Raw genomic sequence first — 27,934 nt, 5'->3', positions numbered from 1 at the left:
CCCGCCCCCTCCCCGCCGGGTGGCTGAGGCGCGGATTCGTCACTTCCGGCCGCCCTTTGACCTTTGCCCTCCGCACCGCACGCCACTTCCGCCCGGCGCCGCGTGCGCCTCCCGCTGCCGGAGCTGTCCCCGTCCCCATCCCGATCCCCGTCCCCATCCCGATCCCGGGAACGCTCCCGACCCCGCGCTTCCCCCTGGCAGCGGCCCCGGGCAGGTAAGACGCCAGCCCTGCCCGCTCCAGCGGAGCCGGCTCGGTTGCCGGCCATGGGAAGTGTCTGTGTTCCATAGCGAGCCCTGAGGTGAAGCGTGCCTTGATGGGCTTTCACTTTATTATGTACTTTCCATTTAAAGAAGTTCTGTGTGTCTGGGAGCTTGCCTCAAGTTTCACACAATATTTCAGTGCTATTTTTTGTAGAAGTACTGTTTGCTAATAATAAGCAATGGTATAAGTAATAGTATAAGCGCAATAATAATATAGTACTAGCAACTACTTTTATTTATTATCATTTATTAGTAACAAGTGAATTGTGGCCTAATTAGCAAGATGTTGTTTATTGATCGAAATAGTAAGGTTAAACACCTATTTTATATACATATACTTATGGCTTAGACAAAGAGGTAGCATGTTATATTAATCACAAGTAATTAATTCATAAGTAGCATTCAAAAAGTAAAAATGCTGCCCAAGCATATATTGTGTTTTGCTCACAGCTTTCTCCTTGATGACTGAAGCTGGTAAATCCAGACACTGAATATAATAAAGACTGGTTTAGGAAACATACAGTTAAAGCAGGTATATGAATATATATGTGGTGTATCTAAGTGCCTTAAAAATTAATACTGTAATACTTCAGTGAAACTGTGCAGTTGTAAAAAGTGTTATGGATGTGCATATTTAGATGGATCATTGCAATGCTTCATTGTAGTCAAATGTTAAATCCGTTTGGATGTGAGTTTCTGTTTTGTCACTGACTAACTAGAGCAGCCATCCAAAGTCTTTCTTATTTTGGGGGTAGTTCACTCTTATGTCAGCTCAGTATTTGTGAGGAACAAGCACCATAACTGTATGTTTAACTTCTGTTTTGTCATTTGTCCCAGAACAGTGCAAGCATGGCATCCATGGAAGAAAACTTTCCTCGAGGAGGCATCCAGAAGAAACCTGCCGAGGGAAAAACACCCAAGCCAAAGTTAGAGAAGGACAATTTGTTTGATGTGCGTTATTTGCATATTCTTGATTAACTTCTCAGAGCTGTTCCACTGCCAGAATTTGACGGCAACCCTCTCTACCTGTTACTTCTTCAGTTAACTCCCAAAAATTGATGTCTGCTGTCATCCACCATCCTCCTGATCTCTGAAAGATCCCTGATATCTGTTATATGTTGAATATTTGACTGAGAAAGTTCAGTCAAAATTATTAATCAGGCTGTAGATTTTAAACTTTCCACAAGCATCTTATCCCAAGATGCTGCATGGTGAGCCTGCTGTTACTGGATATAGGCTAACTTGGTCTTTCTGTTAGTAGAGTGTGGTGCAGATCTCTTACACCACTCTTTTCCATTCCCAAGGTTCAGCTTTATAAATTATCAGCCCAAAGGAGATACTTTGGAACACTTGTATGTAGACAGTTTGCAAGATGGTTCTCTTTTTTTTTGTCTAAATCAGTATTTTATTAATGGCAACAGAGTTCTACCATAGTGCAAAGTTTGTTTCTTTATCCACTTCTATTTTTTAACCTTCTGTGCTTGTAATCTGCTTTAGGTTCAACATGAAGAAAAACCCCAGAAAAGAAAAAGGAGTCAGAAGGATCAAGGAAAGCAGCAGGAAAGCAAGAAAAGGTTCAAGGCAGACAAAGCAGCTGCTGCTAAAGACAATGTTATGAATATTGGACCACTGACAATTGAGGTTGGTGCATAAATGTTTGCTTTTGTGTGCCTCTCTTTTTTGGGCTACATAACAATGGCATCTTTTTCCTCCATAAACCTGCCAAATGTATCTATGATCCAGTACAAAGCTTAACTGCTTTTCCCCTGTTATCATTGACTTGCCAAGATACCCATAGTATGGTATTTTTCCTGCTTTCCCAGGCGCTCAGTGAGGGCATGCTGCTCCTTGGCTGTATAAAAGAGGTCACTGACTATGAGCTCGCCGTCAGTTTGCCCAACGGCCTCTCTGGGTTTGTGCCGGTCACACAGATCAGCGATGCCTATGGCAAACTGCTGACCAAGCAGGTGGCCCAAGGAGAACTCCTGGAGGTGAGACTGGGACTGGGGCTGTGATTTGTGCTGCAGCTAGAGAGTGTTGTTAGTACCTCAGAACCTACCCTGAAGTCTTGCTTAGGAGCCAGACATTGAGTAACCTTGATTTGGAGCTGGATTTTCCAAGCAAACTTTGCAATTTCCTGGTAACAGCTGACTGCTAGAAAAAAATAAAATAAAATAATCAGTTACCCTGCCTCTCTGGTGTCAGCAGTACCTAAGTTTTCCCAAGAATTTGCAGAATGTGGTGTTAGCACTACACCTTTGCTGGTGGTGTTTTTCCCTGCTAAAGGGGGAGGCTAGGTTAGGGTCACTGTTGGCTCTGTAGATGTTTCCTCAGCTGCAGTCTCCTGACTCCAGTCCACACAGTGTTTTGAAGCAAGCCTCTCAGTCTTTCTGACATGTCATCTGACATGACGTGTCATCCCTGCCTCTCTGTTGAGATCCAGGTGTTTGTGGCATTTCCTACCTGTTCCTATAGTGTTGACAGAGAAGCAGGACTTTTCCTGTGGGATTTTGTTTTCAAAATCTGCTTCAGTAACAAATTCTACCCTTGTATTATTTAATATTGTAAAAATTGTATGTTTCTCTGTTGATCATGTTACTGGGCAGGAGTTGAATTCGCTCCCAGACATGTTTTCTCCAGGGACATTGGTCAGGTGCATTGTGACCAGCATCGAGAAAGGTGATGATGGACGTCGCAGTGTCAAGTTATCAATTGACCCCAAGAAGGTCAACAAAGGCCTGAACTCTACAGCACTAGCAGCAGGCATGGTAAGTTTTCTGGGTCTGTCACAGCCTCTCTGAGGTTTTGCATTTCAGTTTGTCCTTACCTGGGATCAGAGCAGATTGTGGAGCTGCTCCTACCATGGAAGAGACCTGTGAAGAGAGGGTGCATTTATTTCTAGTCTCCAGGTTGTCGTTAATGAAATAAATTCACTTTATTCTGTTTCAGTATGGCCAAGTTATTTAATGATTTCTTTCTGAGTAGATTTCTTTGTTAATTTTTGCAGAGAGTAATATATAACATGGCTTGCAAAAGTGCTTGGATGTTTATGTTTTGTGTTTTCCGCTGTAAGATTGTATGCACCTACCATTTTTGAGTGTCACAATTCTTTTCCTACTAGTTTTGAGCTACTTATGTGTATAACTGGATAAAGTTAGAGTTAAGACCTCACTGATAGGTAAGCTGTGTAATAAGAAAGAATGTAGTGTTCTTGCTACTGCTCTGAAAAGCTCAGTTCTCTGTCCATACAAAACAAGGGAGTACTTGGATGGGGAATCTCTTACCATGTATTTGTTCTTTGAAGACCCAGCTGTTTCATTAAATCTGAATTGCAATGCTTTCCTCCCAACAGCTGCTCTCTGGCTCTGTGATGAGTGTGGAAGACCATGGCTACCTCATAGATATCGGTGTCACTGGAACTCATGCTTTCCTGCCTAATCAGAAAGCTAAAACTTATATCAAAGCACTCAAGAAAGGTAAGAAGAATTGCAGGATAATCTGATGGGTTAAAATGGAGATGGACAATGACAGAGATTAGAGTTTATTATATATCTGTGGTGTTAGTGCACCTTGGTGGGATTGGGTCAAGGTGGAGTCTTTGCAGGTTGCTGCAGACAGCAGTTTTGTGGCTGGTCTGCCACAAGCCTTTGTGTTTCAGCCTGTGATCTGACAGATTGTGTTCCAAGCCCTGCTGGCACTAAACTTCCCTTCGAGAGGGGTAGAGGGTTTATACTGTGACTTGTCTTTGTAGGGCCTGACTTGAAAATAGGCCAGAACCTGAACTGCCTCATTGTGGAAGTGAAGAATGAGGGCAGGGTGGTCTGTTTGTCTGTTGATCGATCGGAGGTGGCCGCATCCATTGCCACAGAGCGACAGAACTGGACACTCTCTAATTTATTGCCAGGGCTGGTGGTGAAAGCTCGAGTGCAGAAGGTAAGCTCTGGTTTGGGTTTCTTTTGCTGGGTTGGTTTGTTTTGAGGGTTGTTGAAGGCAGGAGAAAGGTGAAGCTGAGATAAGAGTTCATGCCCTGGAAAATTTCTAGTTGATCTCAATTACTCAGCAGTAGCAGACATAATCTGCTAGACACTCTCCTCCACTGCATTCACCTGAGGTCTGATCACAGTTCTGGTTGTGATGCCCTGAGTATAAAGGCTTCAGACAGAAGCTGGTGATGGAGTTTAATGCAGAACAGGATTAATTTTGTGCTTTCTAGCCTTTACTGCTAAAGTATTCAACAGGATAGCAGTAGTCTTCAGAGTACACACAGCATTATCAAAAAACTAAAGGATTGTTTTTTCGACAAAGTGTGCAAAGCAGAATTGCTGGCAGTTTTTCCTGTCTCTTGTGATGTACTTGTTGATCAATACTGACAGTGCCTTTTTTTGAAATGTGTGAATTGCTCTCTGTGCTGCATGAAAACTGAGTGAAGAAATTTTTTTGGCATCTTTTTATTCTCCTTTCTAGCTGGCTCCACTTGGGATGAAGCTGACGTTTCTGTCTTACTTCACTGGCATTGTGGATTTTATGCACATGGACCCAGAGAAATCCATGAGCTATTCTCCAGATCAAGTGGTAAGGAGGGTGGCGGATGCCTGGAGTTGCTATGTTGCTTACAATGTGTCTTATCTTCTCCAACATTTCTGTGGAATTACTTCTGAAATCTTAAGGCTGATAACTTCTTTCATATCTTTTACTGGAATTACTATTGTGGCTGCTTTAAGGCCATAAAGAGCAAAGCCATTCCTGGAAGACTTGTTTGGGAAGACTAGAGATTTGCACGGGATAGAAACATGACTTGTGTGGTCATGTTCCCCTCCCTGCATTGATAACCTAGTCCATAAACCACAGACAAAAGCAAAAATCCCTCCTTGGTGAAGTTGTTAGAAGCGCGTGATGTCTTAGTAGCAATACTGGAAAATGCTTATACATGGACAGAGAGTTCAGGTATACCAAGCAGAACATGAGTGAGGTGCCTCTGTCTTCTTCTGTTTAACGAGCACACTGTGTTCCCAGGTGAGGGCCTGTGTGCTGTCTGTCCACCCCACGTCGAGGGTGGTGCGGCTCACGTTGCTCCCGTCCTTCCTGCACGCCGGGGGAGCCCCACGGCAGCTCCCTGGGCAGCGCATGGGGGCAGTGCTGGAGGAGGCCACAGTGAAAGCCTTCTACAAGCAGTTTGGGGCCGTCTTTGAGCTTGATGATGGCACTCTTGCATTTGCACGGGTAAGTGCTGGGCTGGCGGGGCAAGTCATCCATATCTATCTTAGCTTGCTGGGAAAGGGGGCTAGGAGAGGGTTTTAGTTATTGCCTTTATCCCCTTTGTGAGACAATACTATAAAATTAAGATGAGGTGTTTGTCCAATGATTGTCCAATGATACATCCCCTTGCTTGAATTGAAATGTTGGAGGGTTGTTGTGGAAGAGCTGGTGAAACCTGCACAAAGAGAATGTTAGAGGAACAAATTTGTTCAGATGCTACCACTTCAACCTAAGGCCCATATCAGTGCTTCCACTTTCCAAACACTCTTGTAATTCCTTTTTTTCTAGTTGAAACATCTTTCAAAAACCAGAAAATCCTTTAAACCTGGGGCATTTAAGGAAGGTTACAAACATAAATGTCGGATCATTGACTACAGCCTGATGGATGAGATGTGTATTGTATCTCTGAAGCAGTGAGTATGATAGACTCTTCCAGAAAACTGGTTGAAGAAGTAGAAAGGTGTTTAAGATTGGGAAATATTTTATTGCTTTGCTGGACTGGAACTTGCCATTTGGGCTTTTTGACTTGTATCTACGTTTTGGCACATCAGGTTGCCTGGGCATCCTGCACATATTCCCCATACTCTGTGGAATTGGGATACCATCAATATTGTTGGTAACCTGAGGCACAAGGAGGCTAAATTAGTTCTGCCATGATTGTGTCAGAAGACCATGGCTCAGCAGGAAATCAAGCCTTGATCTTGCAGCTCATTTGTATTATGAAGTCCCTTTTAGTACTTCCAATTTTGTGACTTCAAGCAAAGCAGATTATAGATTATCTTTTCATGAGGCCATAACTGTGTGACAATCACCTGGAATGGAGCCTGGTGAACCTCCCTGAACTTTGTCCTAAGAGCTGTTTTGGGTGATTCGTCAGTTGGGGTAAAACACAGCTCTGGAGTTGTAGAACACTGGGGAGTGTGTGGAATAATGGATATTTGGGACAAGTCAGAGATGGAACTGTCTTGTCTTATCCTGGATTTCCTTCAAGACGACTGACTGGTCTTCTCTTTGTGTCTTTTCTCTAGTCAGATCATTGAAGCACAGTTTCTGCAATACCAAGATATCCACACGGGTGATGTGGTGCAGGTGAGCTTCTGAAGGACCTGAGCATGTTATACTTAAAACAGTGATCTTGCCAATGTATACTCCTTCTGCCTAATACGTGTGTCCAGTTTCTGATCCAGAGTAGTGAGATGAAAATGAGAAAAACCTTGTCTTTCAGGACTTGATTAATGGAATACAAACAATCAAATTTTATCTGTGGTCAACCATTTATTTGTGGCCATGAATACATTTTTGGAAGAACTTGAGTGAAAGAAACTGAAACTTGCCTTGCAGTCAAAGTTCATGCATGAACAATCACAATGAGCTGAATGGCAGAAAGTTATTCATTATAATTGTTATGTCTGAGGCATGGCTGTATTGGATGTGTCTCTGGAAACAATTCTAGTTTGCTGGCATCAATAGGGATTTTGCAGAAGTAGTCTATGCTTAAGGAAAAGAGGCTGTACAACAACCTTATGGAGTATATAAAAGTTAATGGGTCAGATTAGTTGAGTGGAGTGTGGTTTCGTCTAAGATTACTTTGGTTTTTTTTATGTGGTTAGATTTGGTGATTGTAGGTGTTGTAGTGTCTTGGCTGTTTCCTACCTGACCACAGTCTGTTTTTCATGCTGAGTTTACTTATTCTTTCCCCTATTTTGGGTTGTAGGGCAAAGTGCTCTCTCTAAAACCCATTGGGATGCAGGTGAAAGTGGCTGATGGGATTAGAGGACTTGTGCCATCCCTCCATCTCTCTGATGTGATCCTGAAGCAGCCTGAGAAGAAGTACAACATAGGAGATGAAGTCAAGTGTCGGGTGAGAGCTGCCAGACAGGGTTTTCAGCCACTTTAAACTCTTATTTTCTGAAGAAGAGTTTAGCAGCTGGATTGATCAGGCAAGGGCAGACATTTTTTTTAACCTCTGTACTCTGTTCTTGTAGGTGCTAGAGTGCAATCCTGAAGGAAAGAAGCTGATCCTTACTCTAAAGAAAAGTCTCGTCCAATCAAAGCTTCCAGTCCTCTCAAATTACGAAGATGCAAAACCAGGCCTGATCACACATGGCTTTGTAGTGTGTGCAAGGGAGTTTGGCTGCATCATGAAGTTCTACAATGATGTCAAAGGTCTGGTGCCCAAGAATGAGCTGGGGTCAGAACCCATATCTTGTCCAGATAAAGTCTTCTATGAAGGGCAGGTAATTAATGTACCTCTGCTGTGCCATGTGTTTGAATGTGAAAGGGAAATTTGCAGTTGAGTTGGTTTCAACGTGGATTTTCCTGAGGAATCAGCTATACCAGGAGATGTTTATGTCCTTTCACTTTATTACTTAGCTGTGCCCCACTTAAACAGGGTAGGCTGTAAAAAGGGCAGCTCTTCTTTGGGTATGCCTGACTTGCCTTTGTTTCTAGGCTCTTTCTGTTGTGCAGGAGAGCACAGTCACATGGTAGAGCTCAGTAGAAGTCTGGAGTTCAAGGCTGCTGTTTCTCCTAAGGAATTAAAAACCCTTACCTACAGAATCATGAGGATGTTTTCTGCCTCGGTGTTACTCTGGTTATCTTGTTGATTTCAAATTACAGGCACTTTAGGAAATGTGTTATTTACAGTTCTGATTTTTGTTGTGGGTGAAGTTGCAGAGATCTCAGCCATCTTCGTTATTTTTTCTGGTACTTTTCTTTGTCCTTAATCCTGTTATTTGTTGGCTGGCTTAGGAGAAAGGTAATGTTATAGTCAGAATTTCTGACTGGATCTGGAGATCTGGATTTTATTCTCAACTCTGCTACAGACCTCTACATATTTTCACAAGCTCATTTAATTATTATGTACTTCTATTTTCCATCTGTGTGATCAGAAGGACTTTTGTCTGTGGTTGAACCTGTTAAGTTCTAGCCACTGGCCTGCTGTCCTCAGGTGTGAGAGAAAAGTGTACTGTGTATGTATGTCCCTGTCTTGTTTTGTAGGTGGTAGCAAACTGAGGAGGAGGGTCAGTTAAACTTAACTTGTGTTTTATACTTTTTTTTTTCTGCAGGTTCTTAAAGTAATGGTCTTAAAATGTGAGCCTCAGCAGGAAAGACTCTTGTTGTCCTTTAAATTAACAAGCAAGCCTGGCCCTGAGGACAAATGGAAATGTACTCCAAAGGAGAAACAGGAAGTTAAATGCCAAATAGGAGAGGTATCAAATTCAATGGCTGATTCCTTTTTAGCCTTTTCCTACTCATTTTCCATATGATTTGGTATCACTTTGAACAACTTTGCTTTGGTAAAGCTGACAGTGATCAGGATCCTCTGTTGCTGGAAGGCAACATCAGAACCCCTGCAGCACATCACATCAAATCACATCACCTCACATCCCCTGTGCATCAGAAGAGATTACTTCAAAAACACTTGGAATGTTATATCCGTGTACTTTTTCTCTTTTCAGATAGTTGATGTGAAAATCTGCAAGAAGAAAGATAATGGGTTAGAAGTTTCCATCTTAGAAGATGAAGACAATGTGGTAGCCTGGATCCCTATGCTGCACCTCTCTGACTTTGTTGCTACCTCCAAGCTCCTGTGGCAAAGTCTTCAAGAGGGAGATGTCCTGCCCAGAGTTATGTACCTAAGTGACAAGGGAGAGAACATTGTATCCTTTGCCATCTCAACCAGGCAAACAAAATGGGGGGAAGGAGTTACCTCTCGGGATTCCAGAGTATCTACAACAAACATAATGTTACTGTAGTTAGTGTGAAGTGGAAGTGCCTGTCATGCTAATGATACTTCCAAGAGGCATTTTAACTTGTGCTACAAGTGAGGCTCAGCTGGGGCTAGAATCTCTTCAGAACTAGGTTGTGAGCTGACTTGTTTTCTCAGCCAGCTTCTGGGCTGTCAAACCTATCACAACCTTATATCAAAAATCTGAACTGAATTGTTAGGAAGTTGATATTTTTGCTACTGTGAAGCATGTATTTTTAATGCTGAGCAGTTTAAGATACATGAGTTGCTAAACTTTTGTGTGGGAAGATCAAGACAGAAATTGGAATTACAGCATTTGGAGCTCCTGTACTTTCTTAATTTGCAGCAAGTGCTTTAGCCCAATAGTTAGCAGCACTGAGAGATTTGTTTGGCATCGTGCTGCTTTCATTCATGTTTTCACATTTTTCTTAACTGGTTGTTCAGATCTTGAGTAGAAAGTCTGCAGTGATTTCTGCTGTACAGGAGGAGCAAGTTGTGAGAAGCTTCTCTGAAATCCAGCCTGGCATGCTGTTGACTGGTTATGTGAGGAATGTGATGCCCTTTGGAGTGTTTGTGGAGTTCCCTTTTGGTGTGACAGGACTGGCACCTAAAGTGGTAAGCAATGCCTCCACTTCAGTAAGCAGCATGTGCGTGATCAGGCTGCTTGAAACAGTTTTAGCAAAGGTACAATCACAAAGAGAGATCAACTGGGCTGCTGGCCCTGCATTTGCACAGCTTCCTGCTGCAGGGTAAAAGGGTTTAGATTTGCCTTTTAAATCACTTCCAAAATAAAATGAAGCACTTGATTCAAGTGAGCTTAAGCTTCCACAAGGATTTCATGTGACCTTAGTAATTCATTTTAATTGATGGGTTTTTCTTAGTCTTTGTTAATTTCTCTTATGCATTTACATGAAGTCATAACTCAAACCCTTCTGAACAACTCTGTGGGTGGTTGATCAGTATCAGCTGTGCTCAGTAACCTTGCCCTCTGTTTCCTTTGCACAGAGCATGAGTGACAAGTTTGTGACAGACACCAAGGACCACTTTGTGGTGGGACAGACTGTGATTGCAAAGGTGATGAGCATTGATGAGGAGAAGCAGCGTGTGCTCCTCAATCTGAAGGTGTCTGAGTGCAGCTCAGGAGATTCTGCTGCAGAGAGCTTTGCCCTCCTGAATCAATATTTCAAGGAACTGAAAGAAATCAAGGACTTGTTGAAAAGAGGTAAAAGATTGTAAATGTTCTGCTAAAGGGTATCAGGTAAAAAAAAAAGGTGCTCTAGAGGAACAAGAAAAGAAAAACATTTAAGTGAAAGAAAGATCAGTTCAAGCAGACTTTTCACTTCCCAAAGTAGGGTTTTTCCTTTATTAGAAAAAGGATGTGTGTGCAGTGTCTGCCATCAACAAGAGGCTTTTTGTAAGTACAGCTGGAACAAGCCAAAGAAACTTCTTTTCATCGAAGTCTGCTAAGCCTCTTACATTGATTTTGGGTCAAGTGATAACCCAACCACAGTACTCATGTGAAGATGAGTTTGTTCAAATAGATTTACTTGCATACATTTACAGGTCCTCCAGCAGGGGTTCTTTCACATGCTGTTTTTATCAAATTCTGACTTTGTCTTTTTAGATTCTTCCTATATCTGTTACTTTTTAATGCTTGTTTCCTGTAATTGTGGAGTGACAGGTCTGTTTGTGCTTCTAGTGTTAGTCTATTTTGCTTTCACTTTTTTCCATATGCAATGCTGAGTGCCAGTGTTCATATAAGATTGGAAAATATTCTCTCTCAATTTACATCCTTAATGTCACAGAAGAGTTTCTACTTCGATTAACTCTTAGAATTTACTTTGTATTTGTACAAATTTAGGAGCCTAAGCTTTGTTGTCCCTTATGAAGGCAGATGAATATTTAATGTACCACTGAGTAAATGGGAAAACTTGTCTTTGTTTTGCAAAGAAACAGCATAAGTAAAACTATTTCTCGCTTTTTCTTCCCTTTATTTAGGAGACCCCAGCATTTGTGAGTTGGTGCCTGGGAAGAGGGTGCACCTGATCGTGCAGGATGTGAGGGAGGATGGCTCAGCACTGTTCAGTGGCAGCCCCGCCACAGGCTGGACTGTAACTGCCACCCGCTACCATTTGGGAGGTGAGGGCCTTTCATTGTGTCGGTTTTCAGTCTTGTACTTTGGAACATCTCCCAAAATGGATTCTGCTGATGAGGATCTATTAGGGAGAAGTCTGATCAGAGTAGGGATGGCCTTGAAGAGTAGTTAAGTTTCCCAAAGTCTTGCTGGCCCATTTGTGTGATTCGGAAAACATGATATAAACCTCCCTGTTAAACCTGTCTCATATTTTAGGCATCTAGTTTGTGCCCAGAGATCCTTAGTTGAACCATATTGTAAATAGACAAGTATGAATACAAGCTCCAGCTTTCTTGTTTTTTTTCTTCTTCCTTTAGAAAGAGCATACTGCAAGGAATATGTATCTATTTTTCTTGAAAAATCGATGATTTTAAGACAGGATGTAATTCAAAAATTAAAGAAAGGTGTCATATAGTGCAAAACCAAACATATACTTGCTGAAGTAATGAATAAACCAATGAAAGCAAGATAAACCTCTAACTTCAGCAGAAGTAATAACCCCAACACTTCTGTGTCAGAAGAGTTTTTTTTTCTTATCAACAGATAGGCTGATGATAGTTTTGTGCAAATGTTAGGAAGATCTTTTTCAAAACCTGTGTTATCTTGACCTTGTTTTTAGTCAGCCTTGTCTTCATTATTTAAGAGCTATGTCTTCATAAAATCAACTTATTTTTACCAAGAAAGATCAGACTTCTTCCAAATACAAAGCTCTCAGTTTTTTCCTCATTGCCAGTAATGTTGGAAGAGTCTTAAATAGATTTATTATATGTTTGGTACTAATTTGGTTCAGGTACAATAGTAATTAAGCCATCTTTGGTCTACAGGAATTAAACCTTTCGTGTTTGTCATGTACCACTATCACATTTACTCAGAATTCTTCATTGTCATCAGGACATAATCTCCTTGTTCTCATTTGTAGACAAAAAAATTGCTCGTGGTGAGAAAAGGAAGGCATTGATTCTTCATGTGGATGCCCTCAAATGTGAGGTGTATGTTTCTCTTCGGGAAGAGCTGCTAAAGCAAAAACCTAAGCGAGTGAGTATGCGCTTGGTTTTTTGGGTTTTTGTGTTCCCACTTGTCTGGCAAACTGCAGGTGATGAATAAATTTCAAGGGGGGGCTGTTTCCTCTTTTAGAACTGTGGGAGGTAGAGTGGAGAGAATCAAAATCTCAGCAGGAGAAGTCACTCTATCTGTCCGTTTCTGTGTAGCGGCTCCGAGAGAACTCGCAGCACTCTGCGGTGGTGCAGCACATCACAGAGCACTTTGCCGTCGCGTCTCTGCTGGAAACAGCCCAGCTGGCAGCTGTGCCCATCGCCTGCCACTTCAACGACACCTTCCGCTTCGACTCGGAAAAGCTCAGGGTGGGACAGACAGTCTCTGTGACCTTAAAAGCAGTGAAGGAGAACCACCACGGAGTCCTGTTAGCAGTACAAGGCCCAGCCAAGAAGAATGTTTTTGTAAGGGTGCGGAACGAGTCAGAGACAGCACTAGAGGAGATGCTTCCTGCTGTGAAACACTCACTCTCCCCGGGGGACCTTGTTACTGGTACTGTTAAATCTGTCAAACCGACCCACGTCACTGTTGCTATTGATGACAAGCTGACAGGTTCAATCCATGCATCCCGGATTCTGGATGAAGTGCCCATAGGCTCTTTTCCAACTTCTACTCTGAAAACTGGACAGAAAGTGACTGCTCGAGTCATTGGAGGCAGAGATGTGAATACTCACAGGTGGGAAATCATGCTATTGCTTCTGGAGGAATGCACAGGAGGAAACAGTTTGTGTTACAATTCAGGTCACCTAGGCCCTCTGTGAATAGATGCTGTTACAGCTGCCTTTGCTGGAGTAGTTGAGGCCTGAGGAAATATTACATCCCAGATCCAGCTTTCAGTAAATTAGCTTTCTACCTGTGTCACTGTATTGATATTGAGTATAGATTGTAAGAAAAAAAGATGTCTAAACTCTTAAGATCCAGTGGAAGCTCTAAATACAGGCCCCAGGGACTAAATTTGCTGGGGTATTTTGGTTACCTAAATTGCTGCTGAAACAGTCAGAAGAACTGGAACAGGAAGGCTGTGGTAGTTTTAGAGGGCTTGCGCCTGGGGGTTTTTTGCCAGTGCAGAGGCATTACATGTGGATGACTGGGGCCTGGGGAGATCATGAGAAACTTGGATCCTTTTCCTTTTCTTTAGGTGCCTGCCAATCACCCATCCACACCTCACACAATCCGTTCCAGAGCTCAGCATTCGACCAAGGTAAGTGTTGGCCTCTGTGCTGTCTGTACATGCTTTACAGACCTTGTATCTTTGGATGTCCCATCCCTTGTACCTCTCATTCAGTGAAGGAGCTGGCCATGAGCAAGGACCTTCATGTGTATGTGGTGAGGCAAGGCCTCTTACTCTCTCTCACACTATCTTGGCTCCTATAGCTGTGTTAAAAATCACAGTGCTCTCCTAGCACATGAACTCCTTTGAATGTCCTTTTGACTTCAGGTTCTGCCAATCTGGACTCTGTCATGTCTATTCCTGTCAGAAAGATTTCCTCTTATGATCAGGGAAGAATTAATTCCTGGCAGAAAAAATGCAGCTGGGAGGGGTGAAAGACACTGTCACAGTAGTACTAGCTCACCACATTCCTCTGGGTTTCTAACTTCCATCTTCATCATTAGGACCAAAACTGTTTTACTGATGTCCTCTTTCTTCTTTTGCAAACAGTGAAATAGAAGGGGAATTTACAGCAATGCTGAACCTTAAAGAAGAAAATTCCCTCAAGGAACTTGGACTCTACAATGTTGGGCAGACAATCACCTGTTTTGTAAAGAAGGTGAGGTCAGAGTCTTCTTAGGAAGTATGCTGAGGGAGGCAGTGAGTGGGCACGACCTTGGGGGGCCTTAGCTCAGACCTAAATACTGAAGACTATGGTCTTTATTAACTGTCAGAGTGACCCATGGCAACTGCAGTGGCTTATGGGGAAAGTAGAGGAAGGAAACAAAAGTTTCCATACTTGATGGAGTCAGGCTGACTTGGCCTCTTTGACATGCCTGTTTGTTGCCAGCAGGCTCTAGGGAAATAGCCTTTGAGTATGCCACCAGCACAAAGTACCCTTGCTGCTGATCCCCTGTGTGCACTTGTCAACCACAGCAGTGTTTGCAAGAACAAAATCCAAACACCATTTTTGCTTGATGCAGAGACCAAGGCTAGACTAGTTCTTTTTAGCCTTAAAAATTAGTGAAAAATTTCTGCCAGGGAAGATTTTTTTTCCCCCCAAGGTGTCATACTGTCTTCTCTGGTTGTTTGGTGTCTTTTTAGTATAACATGCTCAAAAATTGGCTGGAGGTAGAAGTTGGTCCTGACATTCGAGGAAGAGTTCCTCTCCTGCTGCTGTCTCCGAACACCAAGGTAAGAGCCCGTTACTGTGAGCTACACAGACTATTTTTTCAATATGCTTGGCCACAAGTAATGACTGCAGACAATTTTGACATCTGTATGAACTCATAACCCAGTGCTCTGCCCTTTAGGCATTGCTACCCCTTGCTAACAAGCAAGTACTGTGCCTGTAGCTAGTTTGGCTCAGGAGAGCAGAGGCATTTGAAGCAGTGCTGAGCTATCAGTCAACTGCACATCAAAGATGTTTATATAAAGTGTAAGGGTTCATAGGGAAAACACTAGTCAAAGTTGTGTAAAGCTCCTTCTCTGGAAATAAATGTAAACATGTTTTTTATTTCAGGTCTTAAAACATCCAGAAAAGGTTTTTAAAAATGGCCAGGCAATATCAGCTACAGTGACTGGAACAGATGCCTCTGGAACAAACCTCTGCTTGTCACTCACAGGTATTGTGGGGCCTAACACCAGGACCCCACCACATGTGATGCTTTACTCAGAGTTGGGCCTGCATTGACCCTCAGGTGAAGATGTCACACTCCAGAGCCAAGCTATACCTCCCTGCAGAGCAGAACTAACCCCTGGGATCCTGACCTAGATGTAACAGCATCTAAGGCAAGCAAGGACAGCTCTCTAGAGTAAAGAATCACTTTCCTAGTGTTGCAGACTGAAGCTCTTCTCTGAGCCCTTCTGAACATATTCCCTTCTAATCTCAGACATGAGGTGGTGCATTTATCAACATTTGTCAGTTACTGTGGATCTTGGAATTGTGCAACTAAGGGCCCTTGTCTGGGCTACCAAGGCAAACATGGCTGTGAACAGAGATTGCATAGACTTCACCTTACCAAAAGTTTGTGGGTTTGATATGTGACTAGGCAACTAAAACTAGCTACAATAACTTACTAACCTCTGTTGCTTCATGTTTTCTTGTATTATGAAGCCCTTTTCCTCCTTCGCCTTTTCTAGGAATTCCGTCACTGGAGCAGGGTACCATCTCTGTAGGCATGGTCATGAAGGTGACTCCACACACTGGCTTGACCATTGCACTGCCAGGTGGGAAGACTGGCAAAGTCAGCATCTTTCACCTGAATGATACTTACACAGAGGATCCTCTGGGGAACTTCAAAGTTGGCAAGATTGTCAGGTCAGTAATTGTCTTCCTTGTTCCTTCAAGCTACAAGGCTTAGAAATATCCTCCTTTGGTGACAGGCTTTTCACTGCCTCGAGGTAGTGCTAGACTATAAGGTCAGTCTGTAGGTAAGAAGTGATTCTGACTTCCCCTATATATGTTTGGGTGAAAGTTTTGTATTTTCCATTTATAAAGAAGCCCCTTTTCAGCTGCCTTCATGGGCTGTTTTTTTGAGAATAACTACTCTGTTAGCTAAGGTGCTGATGGGCTAAGGGTAGCCAGGTATCCTAGATTTGCAGTGTTTCTGTGGGCTGTTTGGGAATTGAGTTGTTTTTACATTTGTAATGCACAAGCAATTGCATTTCCCTGCTTCACGTATTTGTTGGGAATGTGGAGAGTGCGACAGGCCAAGTGATTTCGAGGTGTAACAATGTCTAACTTTTTTGTACTGGCATTAGAGACTGAGTAAATCAAGTGGACATGTTTCAAAAGTAATTTATCTGGTTTTATGAACTGTTGTGTCATGCTGGTTTGTATTAGACAGAAAATGCTCCAAGGAGCAGAGTGCTTTGCTGCTAGTGCAAATACTTACTTTCTATCTGTGGCTTTTTTTAGCATGTAAAAAAGCTTTCTGTTTTCTCCCCATCCTCTGCCATGCAGGTGTTACATCCTCTCCAATGAGAATGGTAAAATCCAGTTATCTCTCCGGCAATCCCGGTATGTGTCATCCCTCTAGTCTGTTTATCTTCTACTAGTGAAAAAAATGATCATGAAATGCAGTTGTTGTTTGTTTGGGAAGATCAGTGAGAAGTGTTAAAAGAACAAGAAATGCATTTTTGTAAGGAGTGATACTTGTTCCTACTTCAGAAAGATTTTTTTCCTGTGTATCAGCCAACATTGAAGGATCTGGCACTTAACATAAAGCTGCTCAAGTGGCTTCAGATTTAATTTCTGTTTGTCATAGTTTCTAGGCCTGCCTTTTTTGTTTTCTTATTTGGGAAGAAAGTTCTACCACTGAATTTGCAACACAAATATATTATGTTTCAATGTTTAGCTGCATTTTAACAGTTTTGATTAAATAATAGACTTAACCTTAAATGTCTCTTAAAACTGAGCCTCTTACTTTATCTTCCTTATGGAACAAAAGTGTGGAATTAAGTATCTTAGGAATAAGTGGGGAAAACACCAAGCAAATGCTGTGCAAAATTTCAGACAGCATTTTACTCTCCTCATTTTCTTAGTGTCAGAGAAAGCCAGTCTGATGTGTTTGGCTTTGTTTGCAGCAGCATGTGTATTCCCTAATGCTATGTAGGACTTGGCAGAGATGCAGGTAGTCCATTAGTACGTTTCAATAAACTGAAGGGTGTCTCTGATCCAATATGTTTTCCAGAGAGTACTAGCTGTTGTTAATACTGATCTATTTTCTGCTATCCAGAGCAGAATTTGAATGACTCAGACAAGTGCTTTAACTTGTAACCTCTTTTCTTTTAGGCTAAATCCAAAGATAAACAGCAAAGTGGAGGATATTGAAATAGAAAGTATTAAGGATGTTAAAAAAGGCCAGCTAGTGAGAGGCTATGTCAAATCAATCAGTCCATCAGGTGTATTCGTTGGGTGAGTAGCCTGAGAAAATTATTCTGGCAATTGATGTGTCTTGGAGAACTTAGTTTGAGTATACAATTGTGGAATCTTGTTTGGGGATGGTCTCTGGCATAATGTGAGGTTGCAAATTATTTTACTCTTGGGAATCAAGATGTCATGGATACTGTCTTGAGCCTGTGAAATTAAAGTAGGGAAAGTTAGTGAGACACTTTATAGAACTGGTGTTGCCACAAATGCACTTTATTTTTCTTTCCTCCTGCTATAGAATATTTATTTTTTGTTTTCTTCCTCTTCTCAGATTGTCCACTTCTATCCTGGGCCGAATCCTCTTCCAGAATGTTTCCCCATACTTTGTACAGAAACATTCCTTATATGAAAAGTACCTGCCTGAAGGAAAACTGCTCACTGCCAAAGTACTTGGGTAGGTCCAATGTTCTTTAAAATGGACTATGAATTAGAAGAGAGGAGAGGATGGAAAAAAGGGAGGATAAAAGACAGGAAGGTTTGAAAGAAGTTCAGGTCCTTGCAGTGATTGTAAACACTCTGATTTTTTCTTATTCTTCTGTCCTACTACTCCTGGTGATTCACCACAGGGTAGATAGAAAAGAAAAACATATTGAGCTCTCTCTCCTGCCCGAGGACACTGGGATGCCAAGTGTCTTGCCTGAATCCCTAGGCCTACCACAATATGGAGCAGAAGAAGAGAAAAGAGAGGAAGATAATGAGGAAAAAAGAGAAGATCCTAAGCTGAAGACAAAAAAGAGAAGAGGAAACGATGAAAGTCATCAGGTATGGGTGTGATTGCTAAAGGATATGCTAAAGAATTTTGTTGGTTCAAATACTGAAGTGACTGGGAACATCTCAGTCTCATCCCAGAAGGATGAAGCTGAGAAATTACACAGACTAGGAAAAAAACATTAAATTGTGTTGGAAATGACAAAGATCAAAAACTATTCCTTTTGAGATCACAGCCCAGTTGTGTTTCCTGTCCCTTTGATCTTTGTACCCTGTGTAGGTGAGTGTGGGTTTATTCTCCACTGTCTCTGTTAGTGGAGAGAGTAGTGGGGGATGCTGTGCCAGGGCACTGCCCTCTCTCTCCTGCCAGGCTCTTTACTTTGGGATCAGAATTGCCTTTAAGATCATCACAGTTCTTGCCCTCCACCATCCACTCATTTCCACTTGTTGCAGGAGGCAAAGCCAAAGAAGAGGAAGATTTCCCCAGCAGATGAAAATGACAGTGGAATTGAGGTGTATTACCGTGAGGAGGAAGAGGATGACCAGGAGGAAGAGGCAGCTAAAAAGAAATCTAAGGTGAGAAGTTTGGAGGAGAACCTGAGCCTGAAAGGGCCTTCTAGCCCTATTGATATGTGTCAGTTTGACTTTAAGACAATAATTTACGTCATCTGAAAATGGCTTGAAGTGGATGGAGTTTAAATTACAGCAAAGCTGGTGACAGAGTTAATATTTTTGCTGATGGGTTGTTTGCAAGTAAAAGAAGTCAACAGTACTGAATGCAGAGATGCCACAAACAAAGAGCAGTTGTCTGGTCACAGTTTAAAAACATAAAATTAAAACCCAGGGCATTTTCTGTCTTCCTCTGAACAGGTAAAGAAGCCCAGTGAAGCTCCCAGGCTGCAAGTTTCCATGGGCTTCACCTGGGATGAAGACAATGCAATGGATATACCTGTGCTGGATCAGAAGGAAGAGAGCTCAGAGAGCGAGGAGGAGGAGGACACGCAGTCCAAGGTACTGTGTAATTGTGTTGTCTGCACAGGAGACACCACACAGTGGCTGTAATGTGATGTTTTGGTATTTGCATGTCTGTCTGCCCTGTAGCAAAGCCTTTTAACCCAAGGGAACATCTTTGACAGCTGACACAGAACTTGTTCAGCTATTTTGAGCACTGACTTTAGTAGCAGCTACCTCTGAGGCAGAGGAGAAAAGGCCCAATTTTAGCATGGCTGCATAAAAAACAGGTTTTCTCATTTTGACATGTTAAAAAATCAGTATTTAGCGTTAAACAAATGTTTTCATGAACACATAACTTCTTTTATGTAATGTCAGCTCTGTTTTTTACTTTCCTGAGTGTTGTAAATTTACAGAAAAACCTGGAGATAAAAAATCTTTTAATTTATAGTCCTCTTATTTAGCAAAACACCAAAAAGCACCAAAAAACAATCTTCTTTTATGCTATAGCCTTTAGGAGGAGCAATTCAGCAAAATCAGAAACAATCTCATGAACTCCTTTCATGTTTGCTCTTCAGGATTTCCCCTGTCCCTCAAAACTCACCTCTGTAAAGGCAATGCATGGCTGATTCTTTAGTTAACAAGGCAGAGAGCTATGGCACTGTGGGTTACAAATTTAGACTTGAGTGACCCTAGTGATCCAGCAACATGTCCCAGTTGTACATGGGGAGAAATTGTGTCAGGTTTTTACAGGGTGAAGGAGGGTGGTGGCAAGTACTGGCTTGGAGGGTAAAGATGGACGAATGAGAGGGAAGGGCAAAGTGTGGATCCTGCAGTTGGGGTGCCAGACTAGCAAAATATTTGGTTCCTCAATGTATTTAATTAAAAAACCCCTGGATTTAATGTACTGCTGCTCTTCTTTGAGGTGTGAACTGTGTAAGAAGGGGTGGGGGGTGTGTATCATTTTCATCCTCTTTTGAACAGGCCTCATCTCTTCCTGTGGAAACTGCTTCGCCTTGGATATACTGGCTGTGCTTTAGCTGGAGCTGCCTATTCCCCCATGAAGTGTCTGCCCTTCCTCAGTCCTCCTGTTTTGCTCTTTCAGTTAAAGAAACGAACAAAGAAGGAGAAGGAGCTGGAGAAGCAGAAGAAGGAGAAGGAGCTTTGCAAAGTAGAGGCAGCTCTGATGGACCCGAGTCGGCAGCCCCAGTCAGCAGATGACTTCGACCGCCTGGTGCTGGGCAGTCCCAACAGCTCCATCCTCTGGCTGCAGTACATGGCTTTCCACCTCCAGGCTACAGAGATTGAGAAGGCCAGAGCAGTGGCAGAGAGAGCACTTAAGACAATCAGTTTCAGGTAATAATAGAGCTCTGCTTTTCTTTGCCCCAAAGAATAAATCATGACAGGATAGCTGTGTGGAAGAACACGGGTAGTATCGGTGTGTCTGTGTGTGTGGAGTGACAGTCTGTTTCAGTGAGCTCAGAAGGATTAAATGGTAGGGACTGTGAGCTGGCCCTTTGAAGGTCTGGCTTGAGTCACCACCACTGGCTCACAGCTGACCTGCTGCAGGCCATGAGCTTAGGAGCTCCTGGAGGTGTCACTGAGGGCACAGACATTCTTCTGGGCAGTCAGAAGCGTTTGGAAGAGCATAATGCTGACAGTGATGTCCTTGAATCAAAACATGAAACAAATGGTGGCACTCCTGTTGCTTTTGCCATAGGGCTGTACCTTAAATCATCTCTACTGCTTGGTTAAGTATATTGTGCTTTCTTGACTCAACCGTCTGTTTTTTAATTAAAAACAACAATGATAAAAAACTGTAGTATGAATCAACTGCTGTGCTCCATTTCAAAACTGGTGTTTCAGGGAGGAGTATGTCCTTTTTCTTGTCCTGGAGGCCTGCTACAAGTCAGTGAGTCTGTATAGGGTAGTTTGCAAAAACCTGGTGAAGACCGGCAAAATGCTAAATATTCTTGTTCACATCTGCCTTAAGGGAAGAACAGGAGAAGCTGAATGTCTGGGTAGCTCTGCTGAACTTGGAGAACATGTATGGTACTGAGGAGACACTGATGAAGGTCTTTGAGAGAGCAGTTCAATACAATGAACCTCTGAAAGTCTTCCAGCATCTGTGTGACATCTATGCCAGTTCTGAGAAGTACAAGGTAAGACAGTGCAAACAGATCCCTGGCACATATCCCATTCAGGTGTGCTAGTGTAGGCTTCCAGCTGTCAGATGTTGGGCCTGTGCTATTCTTAACTGGAATTGATGTTATGATTGATAGTGGGCAAGGATGCATTGATGCTTGCTTTTATGTTGTAAGTGTTCAGAGATACCCCACCTAAGAATAAGAGCCTTAAAGCCACAAGGCTTTGTTATGAATGTGTGATCTAACCCAACTCTGTCCTTCCAGCAAGCAGAAGAATTGTACCAAACAATGCTGAAGCGTTTTCGTCAGGAGAAATCCGTGTGGCTGAAATATGCCTCTTTCCTCCTGAAGCAAGGCCAGGCTGAGGCTACACACAGGCTTCTGGAGCGTGCTCTCAAGGCTCTGCCCACAAAAGAACGTAAGCTCTCTCTGCCCCAGCCTTTTTGTGGACCTTAATGTAGACAGGGTTGAGCTGCTCTCTGATATCTCTGCCTGTGACAGCATTTGTAATAAGTGAAAAGTGTAGCCAGCTGGCTCTCGGGAGGGGAACTTTCAAGCTGGATGTGACTGCTAATGCAAATGCACCTCTGCTAAAGGCACCAAATAGAATTTGATGTGATGCACCCAAAGCAAAGGCAGCTTTGAGTTTTACAGCCCTCTAGAAAAATTCACTTGGTCTAAGCTCAGGTTTCTGGGGCTGCCCGTGGGTGCTGCATGATACATTATGAATATAAAAATAAACCTCTCTCTCCCACAGAGAGCTGAAATGGGAAGTTAACTGTGATCCTTCTGTCTCCCATTTTGATCCCACCTTGGTCCAGAACCTCTTTACAACAGAGCCTTTTGTCTCCTGGTAGAGATGGTGCTGCCTCTGTGCCTGCCTCTGTTCTGTGTAATTCTCACTCATATTTGATCATGTGGAAGAGAGTTGCTGTGATACCCTAACATATCATTACTTTTTCCAGATGTGGATGTCATTTCAAAGTTTGCACAGCTGGAGTTCCATTCTGGGGACACAGAACATGCCAGGGCCCTCTTTGAGAGCACCCTCAGCAGCTATCCCAAGCGGACAGACGTTTGGTCCATCTACATGGACATCATGATCAAGCATGGCAGCCAGAAGGAAGTACGGTGAGTTGTGGTGCAGCAGGCTGGGAAGGGGCAGAGCACACCTGAAAAGAGCAGAGGTACCCTGCAGTGAGAGGTTGTATAGGGCTTCCCACAGCACAGCAAAAGGGATTTTTTCTTTTTTCCACAAAACTGGGGTGTGTGGAAATGCTTATCCTTGATGGGGCTGAGGAGACTCCAAAGAGTTCCATGGGGCAGATGGGGACTGATTTGCAAGTTGTGGCCTGCATGACAGAAACAGAGGTCTTGCACTGAGGTTCACCTGTCCCTCTGCAGGGATTGCCTTGTATCTGAAGGGTGAGATCAATTTTGAATAACCAATCTTTGTATCTTGTAACATCAAAATGGAAAAACTTATTTTTTCCATTTTTTTTTTCTGAGAGGTGACAAAGGAAAATAATTTTCCACGTCCACTTAATGAATGCAGGCTACAATGCAGTGTCTGGGTCTTGTTTAAGTTGACCAGCAGCCTTAGCATTCTACTTAAGAGATTTTGGCCAATTGTCAGAAATCTCTCTTCAAGCGCCAGCACTTCACAGCAATTTCCCCTGAATGTTTCCCTGGACTTTCTGCTCTTTGTTAAAAGATAGGGTACAGGGCTTGTATGGAGTGCTGTCACAAACACAGTGATTTGAATCACTTTGGTTTCTTGCAGAGACATCTTTGAGAGGGTCATACACCTGAGTTTGGCACCAAAGAAGATGAAATTTTTCTTCAAACGCTACCTGGATTATGAGAAGAAATTTGGTACAGCAGAAAGTGTCCTTGCTGTTAAAAGAGCAGCACTTGAGTATGTGGAGACCAAGAGTTCCCTTGCTGACACCTAAGTGTGGTGCAAGTGAAAGCAGAGAGACTTGGCTTTTCATGCGTGGAATTCTGCTGTGACTGTCCATGGACAGTGAGTTTCTGGAGAGTTTTGGTCTGTGACCAAACCAGCTTGGAGAGAACAAACAATCAAATGAAAAGATTTGATAAATGTTTGCAGCTTTGTCCAGATATTACAAATAATCCTGGTCTGTTGATGACATGTTTTTAAATATAGACTGTTTTATAATCAAAAGAGACATCAGCTGTACCTGTTTTACTTTCCTGGGGCAATGGTGCATTATGACACGCTGCTTTTAAGTACAGCAATATCTTATAAATTGATTTTTCTCACTGTTAAGATGTCAGAGAAGATTCTTGTCTTTTGGAAGAATTAACACTTCAAAAGATTTATCTCAGTTGCCTTTGTGCTCTAGAAATTGGCAGAGCAACACTGGATGATGGCATAGTTGAAGATGGAAGGAATCTCTTGATGATAATCTTCAAACTCCTGCTCAAAGCAGGAGTCTGTAAGACTAGGTTGCTCAGGTGCATTCCCAGTTTGGTTTTAATTTCCCCAAGAACAGAGACTTCACAACCTCTCTGGGTGACCATCTGTTGTAACAAGTTGCTAGGGATTGATGACAGAAAAAATAGTGATTTTCAGTAGTTATTGTCTCTTAAGAGAAATCACTGAAGTCAAAGAAAAAAAGTGGTTTTTCTGTGCTGAAAGAAGTTATCCAAATTCAACCTTCTGCTTGGAAAAAGCCAGGTATTTTGGGTACTTAAAAATTGTCACTGATGTCAGTGCCATACGGTCCATATCCTTAAAATTCTGTATTCCTCTAACTTTCCGCTGAGATGTGGATATGATCAGCCACACGTTTTACAGAGGAAGAACTTGAGGCAGGGGAAAACAGGTATGCAAACAGATGTGATTATCCAGTGTAGACTCCAGCAAGTAGATGCCCAACTTTGAAATACCAAACTTGAAGAGCCTTGCTCATTGTAGGTACTCTAGACTCAAAACCAGAGCTCTGCAGGAACCAGCTCTTCTGCCTTTGTGAATGCCCAGTGGTGGCAAGGCTGCATGATTCAGCATTTATTTCATTCCCAAGTCCTTTGGGATCCAGAAACAAGTAATTTCACTTCTTGCCCCCAGGGAGAGCAGGGTGCTGTTCTCAGATTTTGCTTAATGGTCTTGTAGTGGAGGAAGCTGATTACAACATCCAGTAGCAACTGCTGCTTTTTCTAAAGAACACAACTTCGATGATGGTGGCTCTTTCTCTTGGTTTAATTAGTTGCATAATAGAACATGTAAATAAGCGTTTCAATAGAAACCAAGATCCCTCAGAGGTATTGTTTCTTCTTCACTGCTGGGGCTATTATAGTCTGTAGTAGGCAGGAAAAGTGAAAGACCTGTGTGTAATTCTCTGTACTGGAGGAGCCTGGTTTGAACCTGTCTTGCCTCTGGGAGCTGTGACTTGTGGGCTGCTCTGTGATGGGATTGTTGCTGGTCTTTGGAGGAAAAGCAGGGGGTGTGAGCGCACAGCTTGTGTGATCCAGCTTGCTGGGAACATAGGTGTCTCAATTTCACTCTTGGCATTTCTGTGAGAAATCTAACCTGGCTGCTTGTGTGTAAAACCATGGGGGTTAATGTTCCTCATCTCAGCATTGCCACTAGGGGACCCGGGGTGACAGGAACAGCAGGGATATTCCCAAGGCTCTTACTGGGCACCACACTTAGAGTGACAGAGGAGAAAAAGCAAATCTCTGCAATTGCAAATTTCTGAGTGTAGTGTCTTGCTCCACTCCTCACTGACAACTGTCCACTCAAACATGCCTCTCCAACAAGAGGGAGGGAAAACAGACAAGCTGGACAAGCCCCTAGCCCATCCCAGCACATGGACAGAGACTGGATTTAATGTAGGGGAGAAGGAAGGTAAACAGAACAAAAGATGATTTGTACTCATGGTTTATGCTTAGGATAAAAATCCATTCTCGAGCATTACGTGTCTTGCCTCTTTCCTTCAAAAGAGGGAAGGGGAAGAGAAGAAACCAGAGTGGAGGTGGTTCAAAGGAATAATTAGGACTATCAAGGAGGAAGGCCAGGGAAATGAAATAAGAGGAACTGTGCTTTGTTTCAGCAAGTTACCTTGTGTCTGCTGGCTGTGTGGGGGTGGCATGCACATCTGCATGTTCGCACTCGAGGGCCAGTGAGAAATGCAAATGAGCTCCTTTCATCTCAAGTTAATGCAATTTCAGTTAACTTCCATCTGATTATTTCTGTGGATTAGTTGATGGTGAGGCTGAGGGCCAAGCCCTTCCCACAAATGCAAAGCAAATCTGTGGAGAGCCTGAGCAGGGATCTTGGGATGCCTTGCCCATTCAGCGGTGTTCCAGCCTCTTTATATGAGGGAATAGCCTGCAGCTCTTTCTTGCAAGATACCATGCTTGTCAAAAGCTTTTTAAATAATTTTCTCTCCTTTGCTGCAGTTGTGTATCCTGATTTGCAAGATTTGTGCTACTCATTGCAAAAATAACTAAAAAGCCATATTACTAACTTGTAATATGTGGTAATGCTTTAAAACATTCTAGGATCAGCTGGATAGGAGAGGATCTGAATCTTTAATAGAAAGAAAAAATAAGTTCCCAGTCCTTGAGTTCAAAGAGAATGTTAAATTATGCCTTTTATGCCCCCCTGAAAAAAACTCAGAAGGCAATGAAAAAGAAATCTCATTTAATAATGTATTTCAAATTTCCTTGTGTGTGAGCCTCTTTGAGTTCTGTAGGTTTGAGCTGTTTTCTGAACAACTTAAGGCTTTTTGGTAAATGGCACAGTGCAGCAGGAAGTTGTACCTGTAACAAAACAGTTCAAGTAGGAAGAACAAACTTGTCTGTCGTGGCAGCTCTTGAAACAGTGTTGGGTACACAGGATTGACCCTTGGGAGAAAAGGGACTGCAGCCTTGAAGCCATAGTGACACAGTGTCATGGTGAGGGCAGTAATTTTACACCTTTCTGGTTTTGTTTTCCCAGAGTATTGCCAAGTCTATAAAAGAGACCTTCTGCTCCAGGGGCCAATTAAGGCAGTGGAAAGTTTTAGAAAATTCAGTGGTAGATGGGTAGGGAGAGGGCTGCTCTCCCATCCTGTTCCTGCTGTCCCCTTGTTGCTCCAGGGCTGCAGTCCCAGTGCAGCAAATGGGTGAATGTAATGTGCTCTTTGGGCTGGCAGCTTTCTCATCCCCTTCCCCTCTGAGAAAGATGCTCCATTAATACAACTGACTAACTACAGTTACACAGTATATACACTATATGTATGTTTAGATATACATATATGTAAAGCTAATTCTGGATGAGGTCTTCCTGCAGCTTGTAACCTAAACAAAGGCCTCTCATATGATGGTTGGATGAGAAATACAATGAGATGCAGACAGTGCTGTGGGTACTGCTTCCTCACAATCTCCGCTTTGCTACCTTGCCCCAAAGCTGTTCTGATGATGGTGCCTCCTTTGGGTGTATGGACTCATGGTGGCGACCATTTCGGTTCATTAGAAGTTGACAGGCACTTTAGTAAGAACAAAGGGAGTTTGTTTGGGTCTCTTACCCAAATTTCAACTTGGTAATTACAGAGTGCCTTTCTGAATACCAGGCATATTGGTGATTCCTCCTGCTCTGTTATTTGGTGTGTGGCTGTGTTACTGATCCATTCCTTCCCAGATGCTATTGCATCTCTTTGCCTCAGGAATTGTCTTGGCTTGCAAAGCAAGATGCAACCAAAAGTATGTATTCTATCACCATCTGTTGAAACCAGGTGATCTTTATCTCCAGGGGAGACATGTTCTGCTAATGGGCCATCTGTTAAAACCAGGTGGGGCAGTGTTCTTTGTCTCTTCCACAACCCATCCTTCCTCCAGGGAGGTATCTTCTGTTAATGGCCCATTGAGTCCCACTGTGTGACTGATAAAATTACATCATCCCATTGGGAGATGCTCCAGCCAGGGGGAGTGGCCAAACATTTCCTACCTAGATAAAATCTGAGATTTGGAACCTCAGAGCAGCCTTTTTCCACTGGATTCCAGAGGAAAACTGGACCGTTCCACATCATCACTGGACTTTCAGAGGAAAACTGCACCCTTCTACAGGACCACTGCTTCAACTGAACCACATCTGTCACTCCAGGAGGACTGCAGCCACCATTTGATGGGACTGCTACCAGCACCCTGACTGATGGGGTGTCAGGTTGTATTCTGACTGTCAGTGTTTTGGGTTTTTTTGTATTACTATATTTTTATCTTAACTTTCGTGGTAAAGAACTGTTATTCCTATTCCTATATCTTTGCCTGAGAGCTCCTTAATTTCAAAATTATAATAATTTGGAGGAATGGGGGTTATATTTTCTATTTCAAGAGAGGCTTGTGCTTTCCTTAGCAGACACCTGTCTTTCAAACCAAGACAGAAATTTACCCACTGCTTCCTTCTTTTGCCTGCAAAAGAAGCTTGCAAAGTCTGTAAAGTGCTCTGGGACCTGCCCAGCATCTGCTCTTTGCTCCTCTGTGTCTCTGGGAACAGCAGTGACACTGTTGTCTCCAAGGGAGGGGTTCCCCTGCTCAGGGTATTGCTTATCAGTCTCTACCTTGAGGCTGTTGATTCCTGTTT

At 42.8% G+C, this 27,934-nt stretch overlaps 1 protein-coding gene across 2 annotated transcripts; it reads left to right on the top strand.

Moving 5' to 3' along the window:
• Nucleotides 1–77: 77 nt before the first annotated feature.
• On the top strand, nucleotides 78–23,535 carry PDCD11 (programmed cell death 11). 2 transcript variants are annotated; one of them, XM_033066498.1, is made up of 36 exons: nucleotides 78–214; nucleotides 1,104–1,212; nucleotides 1,759–1,902; nucleotides 2,085–2,252; nucleotides 2,868–3,029; nucleotides 3,614–3,737; nucleotides 4,013–4,194; nucleotides 4,726–4,833; nucleotides 5,275–5,481; nucleotides 5,806–5,930; nucleotides 6,546–6,606; nucleotides 7,232–7,378; nucleotides 7,503–7,754; nucleotides 8,586–8,729; nucleotides 8,979–9,179; nucleotides 9,713–9,883; nucleotides 10,274–10,490; nucleotides 11,267–11,407; nucleotides 12,322–12,437; nucleotides 12,611–13,131; nucleotides 13,594–13,656; nucleotides 14,116–14,224; nucleotides 14,710–14,799; nucleotides 15,128–15,230; nucleotides 15,748–15,925; nucleotides 16,571–16,627; nucleotides 17,402–17,524; nucleotides 17,811–17,933; nucleotides 18,106–18,301; nucleotides 18,701–18,823; nucleotides 19,118–19,258; nucleotides 20,304–20,554; nucleotides 21,192–21,360; nucleotides 21,610–21,763; nucleotides 22,311–22,476; nucleotides 23,129–23,535. In XM_033066498.1, exons 2-36 carry the CDS (start codon nucleotides 1,111–1,113, stop codon nucleotides 23,298–23,300), a joined length of 5,511 nt encoding a protein of 1,836 aa, XP_032922389.1. In that variant the 5' UTR covers nucleotides 78–214; nucleotides 1,104–1,110; the 3' UTR covers nucleotides 23,301–23,535. The 2 variants fall into 2 exon arrangements, with proteins under 2 accessions (XP_032922389.1, XP_032922388.1); XM_033066497.1 differs by having other exon boundaries at nucleotides 1,099–1,212.
• Nucleotides 23,536–27,934: the final 4,399 nt, after the last annotated feature.

The sequence above is a fragment of the Catharus ustulatus genome, chromosome 8 (assembly GCF_009819885.2).
Source record: "Catharus ustulatus isolate bCatUst1 chromosome 8, bCatUst1.pri.v2, whole genome shotgun sequence".
In the NCBI taxonomy this organism is placed as follows: Eukaryota; Metazoa; Chordata; class Aves; order Passeriformes; family Turdidae; genus Catharus; species Catharus ustulatus.
The sequence above is the reverse complement of the archived record's forward strand: the minus strand, read 5'-3'. Positions and strand labels throughout refer to the sequence as shown.

What these genes read in the sequence shown, in the direction of transcription:
- PDCD11 (XM_033066498.1), top strand. Translation starts at nt 1,111, where the DNA reads ATGGCATCCATGGAAGAAAACTTTCCTCGAGGAGGCATCCAGAAGAAA. An exon ending in AAAGTTGGCAAGATTGTCAG is followed by an intron (nt 15,926 to 16,570) that starts GTCAGTAATTGT and finishes TCTGCCATGCAG; the next exon opens with GTGTTACATCCTCTCCAATG. An exon ending in GGCTCTGCCCACAAAAGAAC is followed by an intron (nt 21,764 to 22,310) that starts GTAAGCTCTCTC and finishes TACTTTTTCCAG; the next exon opens with ATGTGGATGTCATTTCAAAG.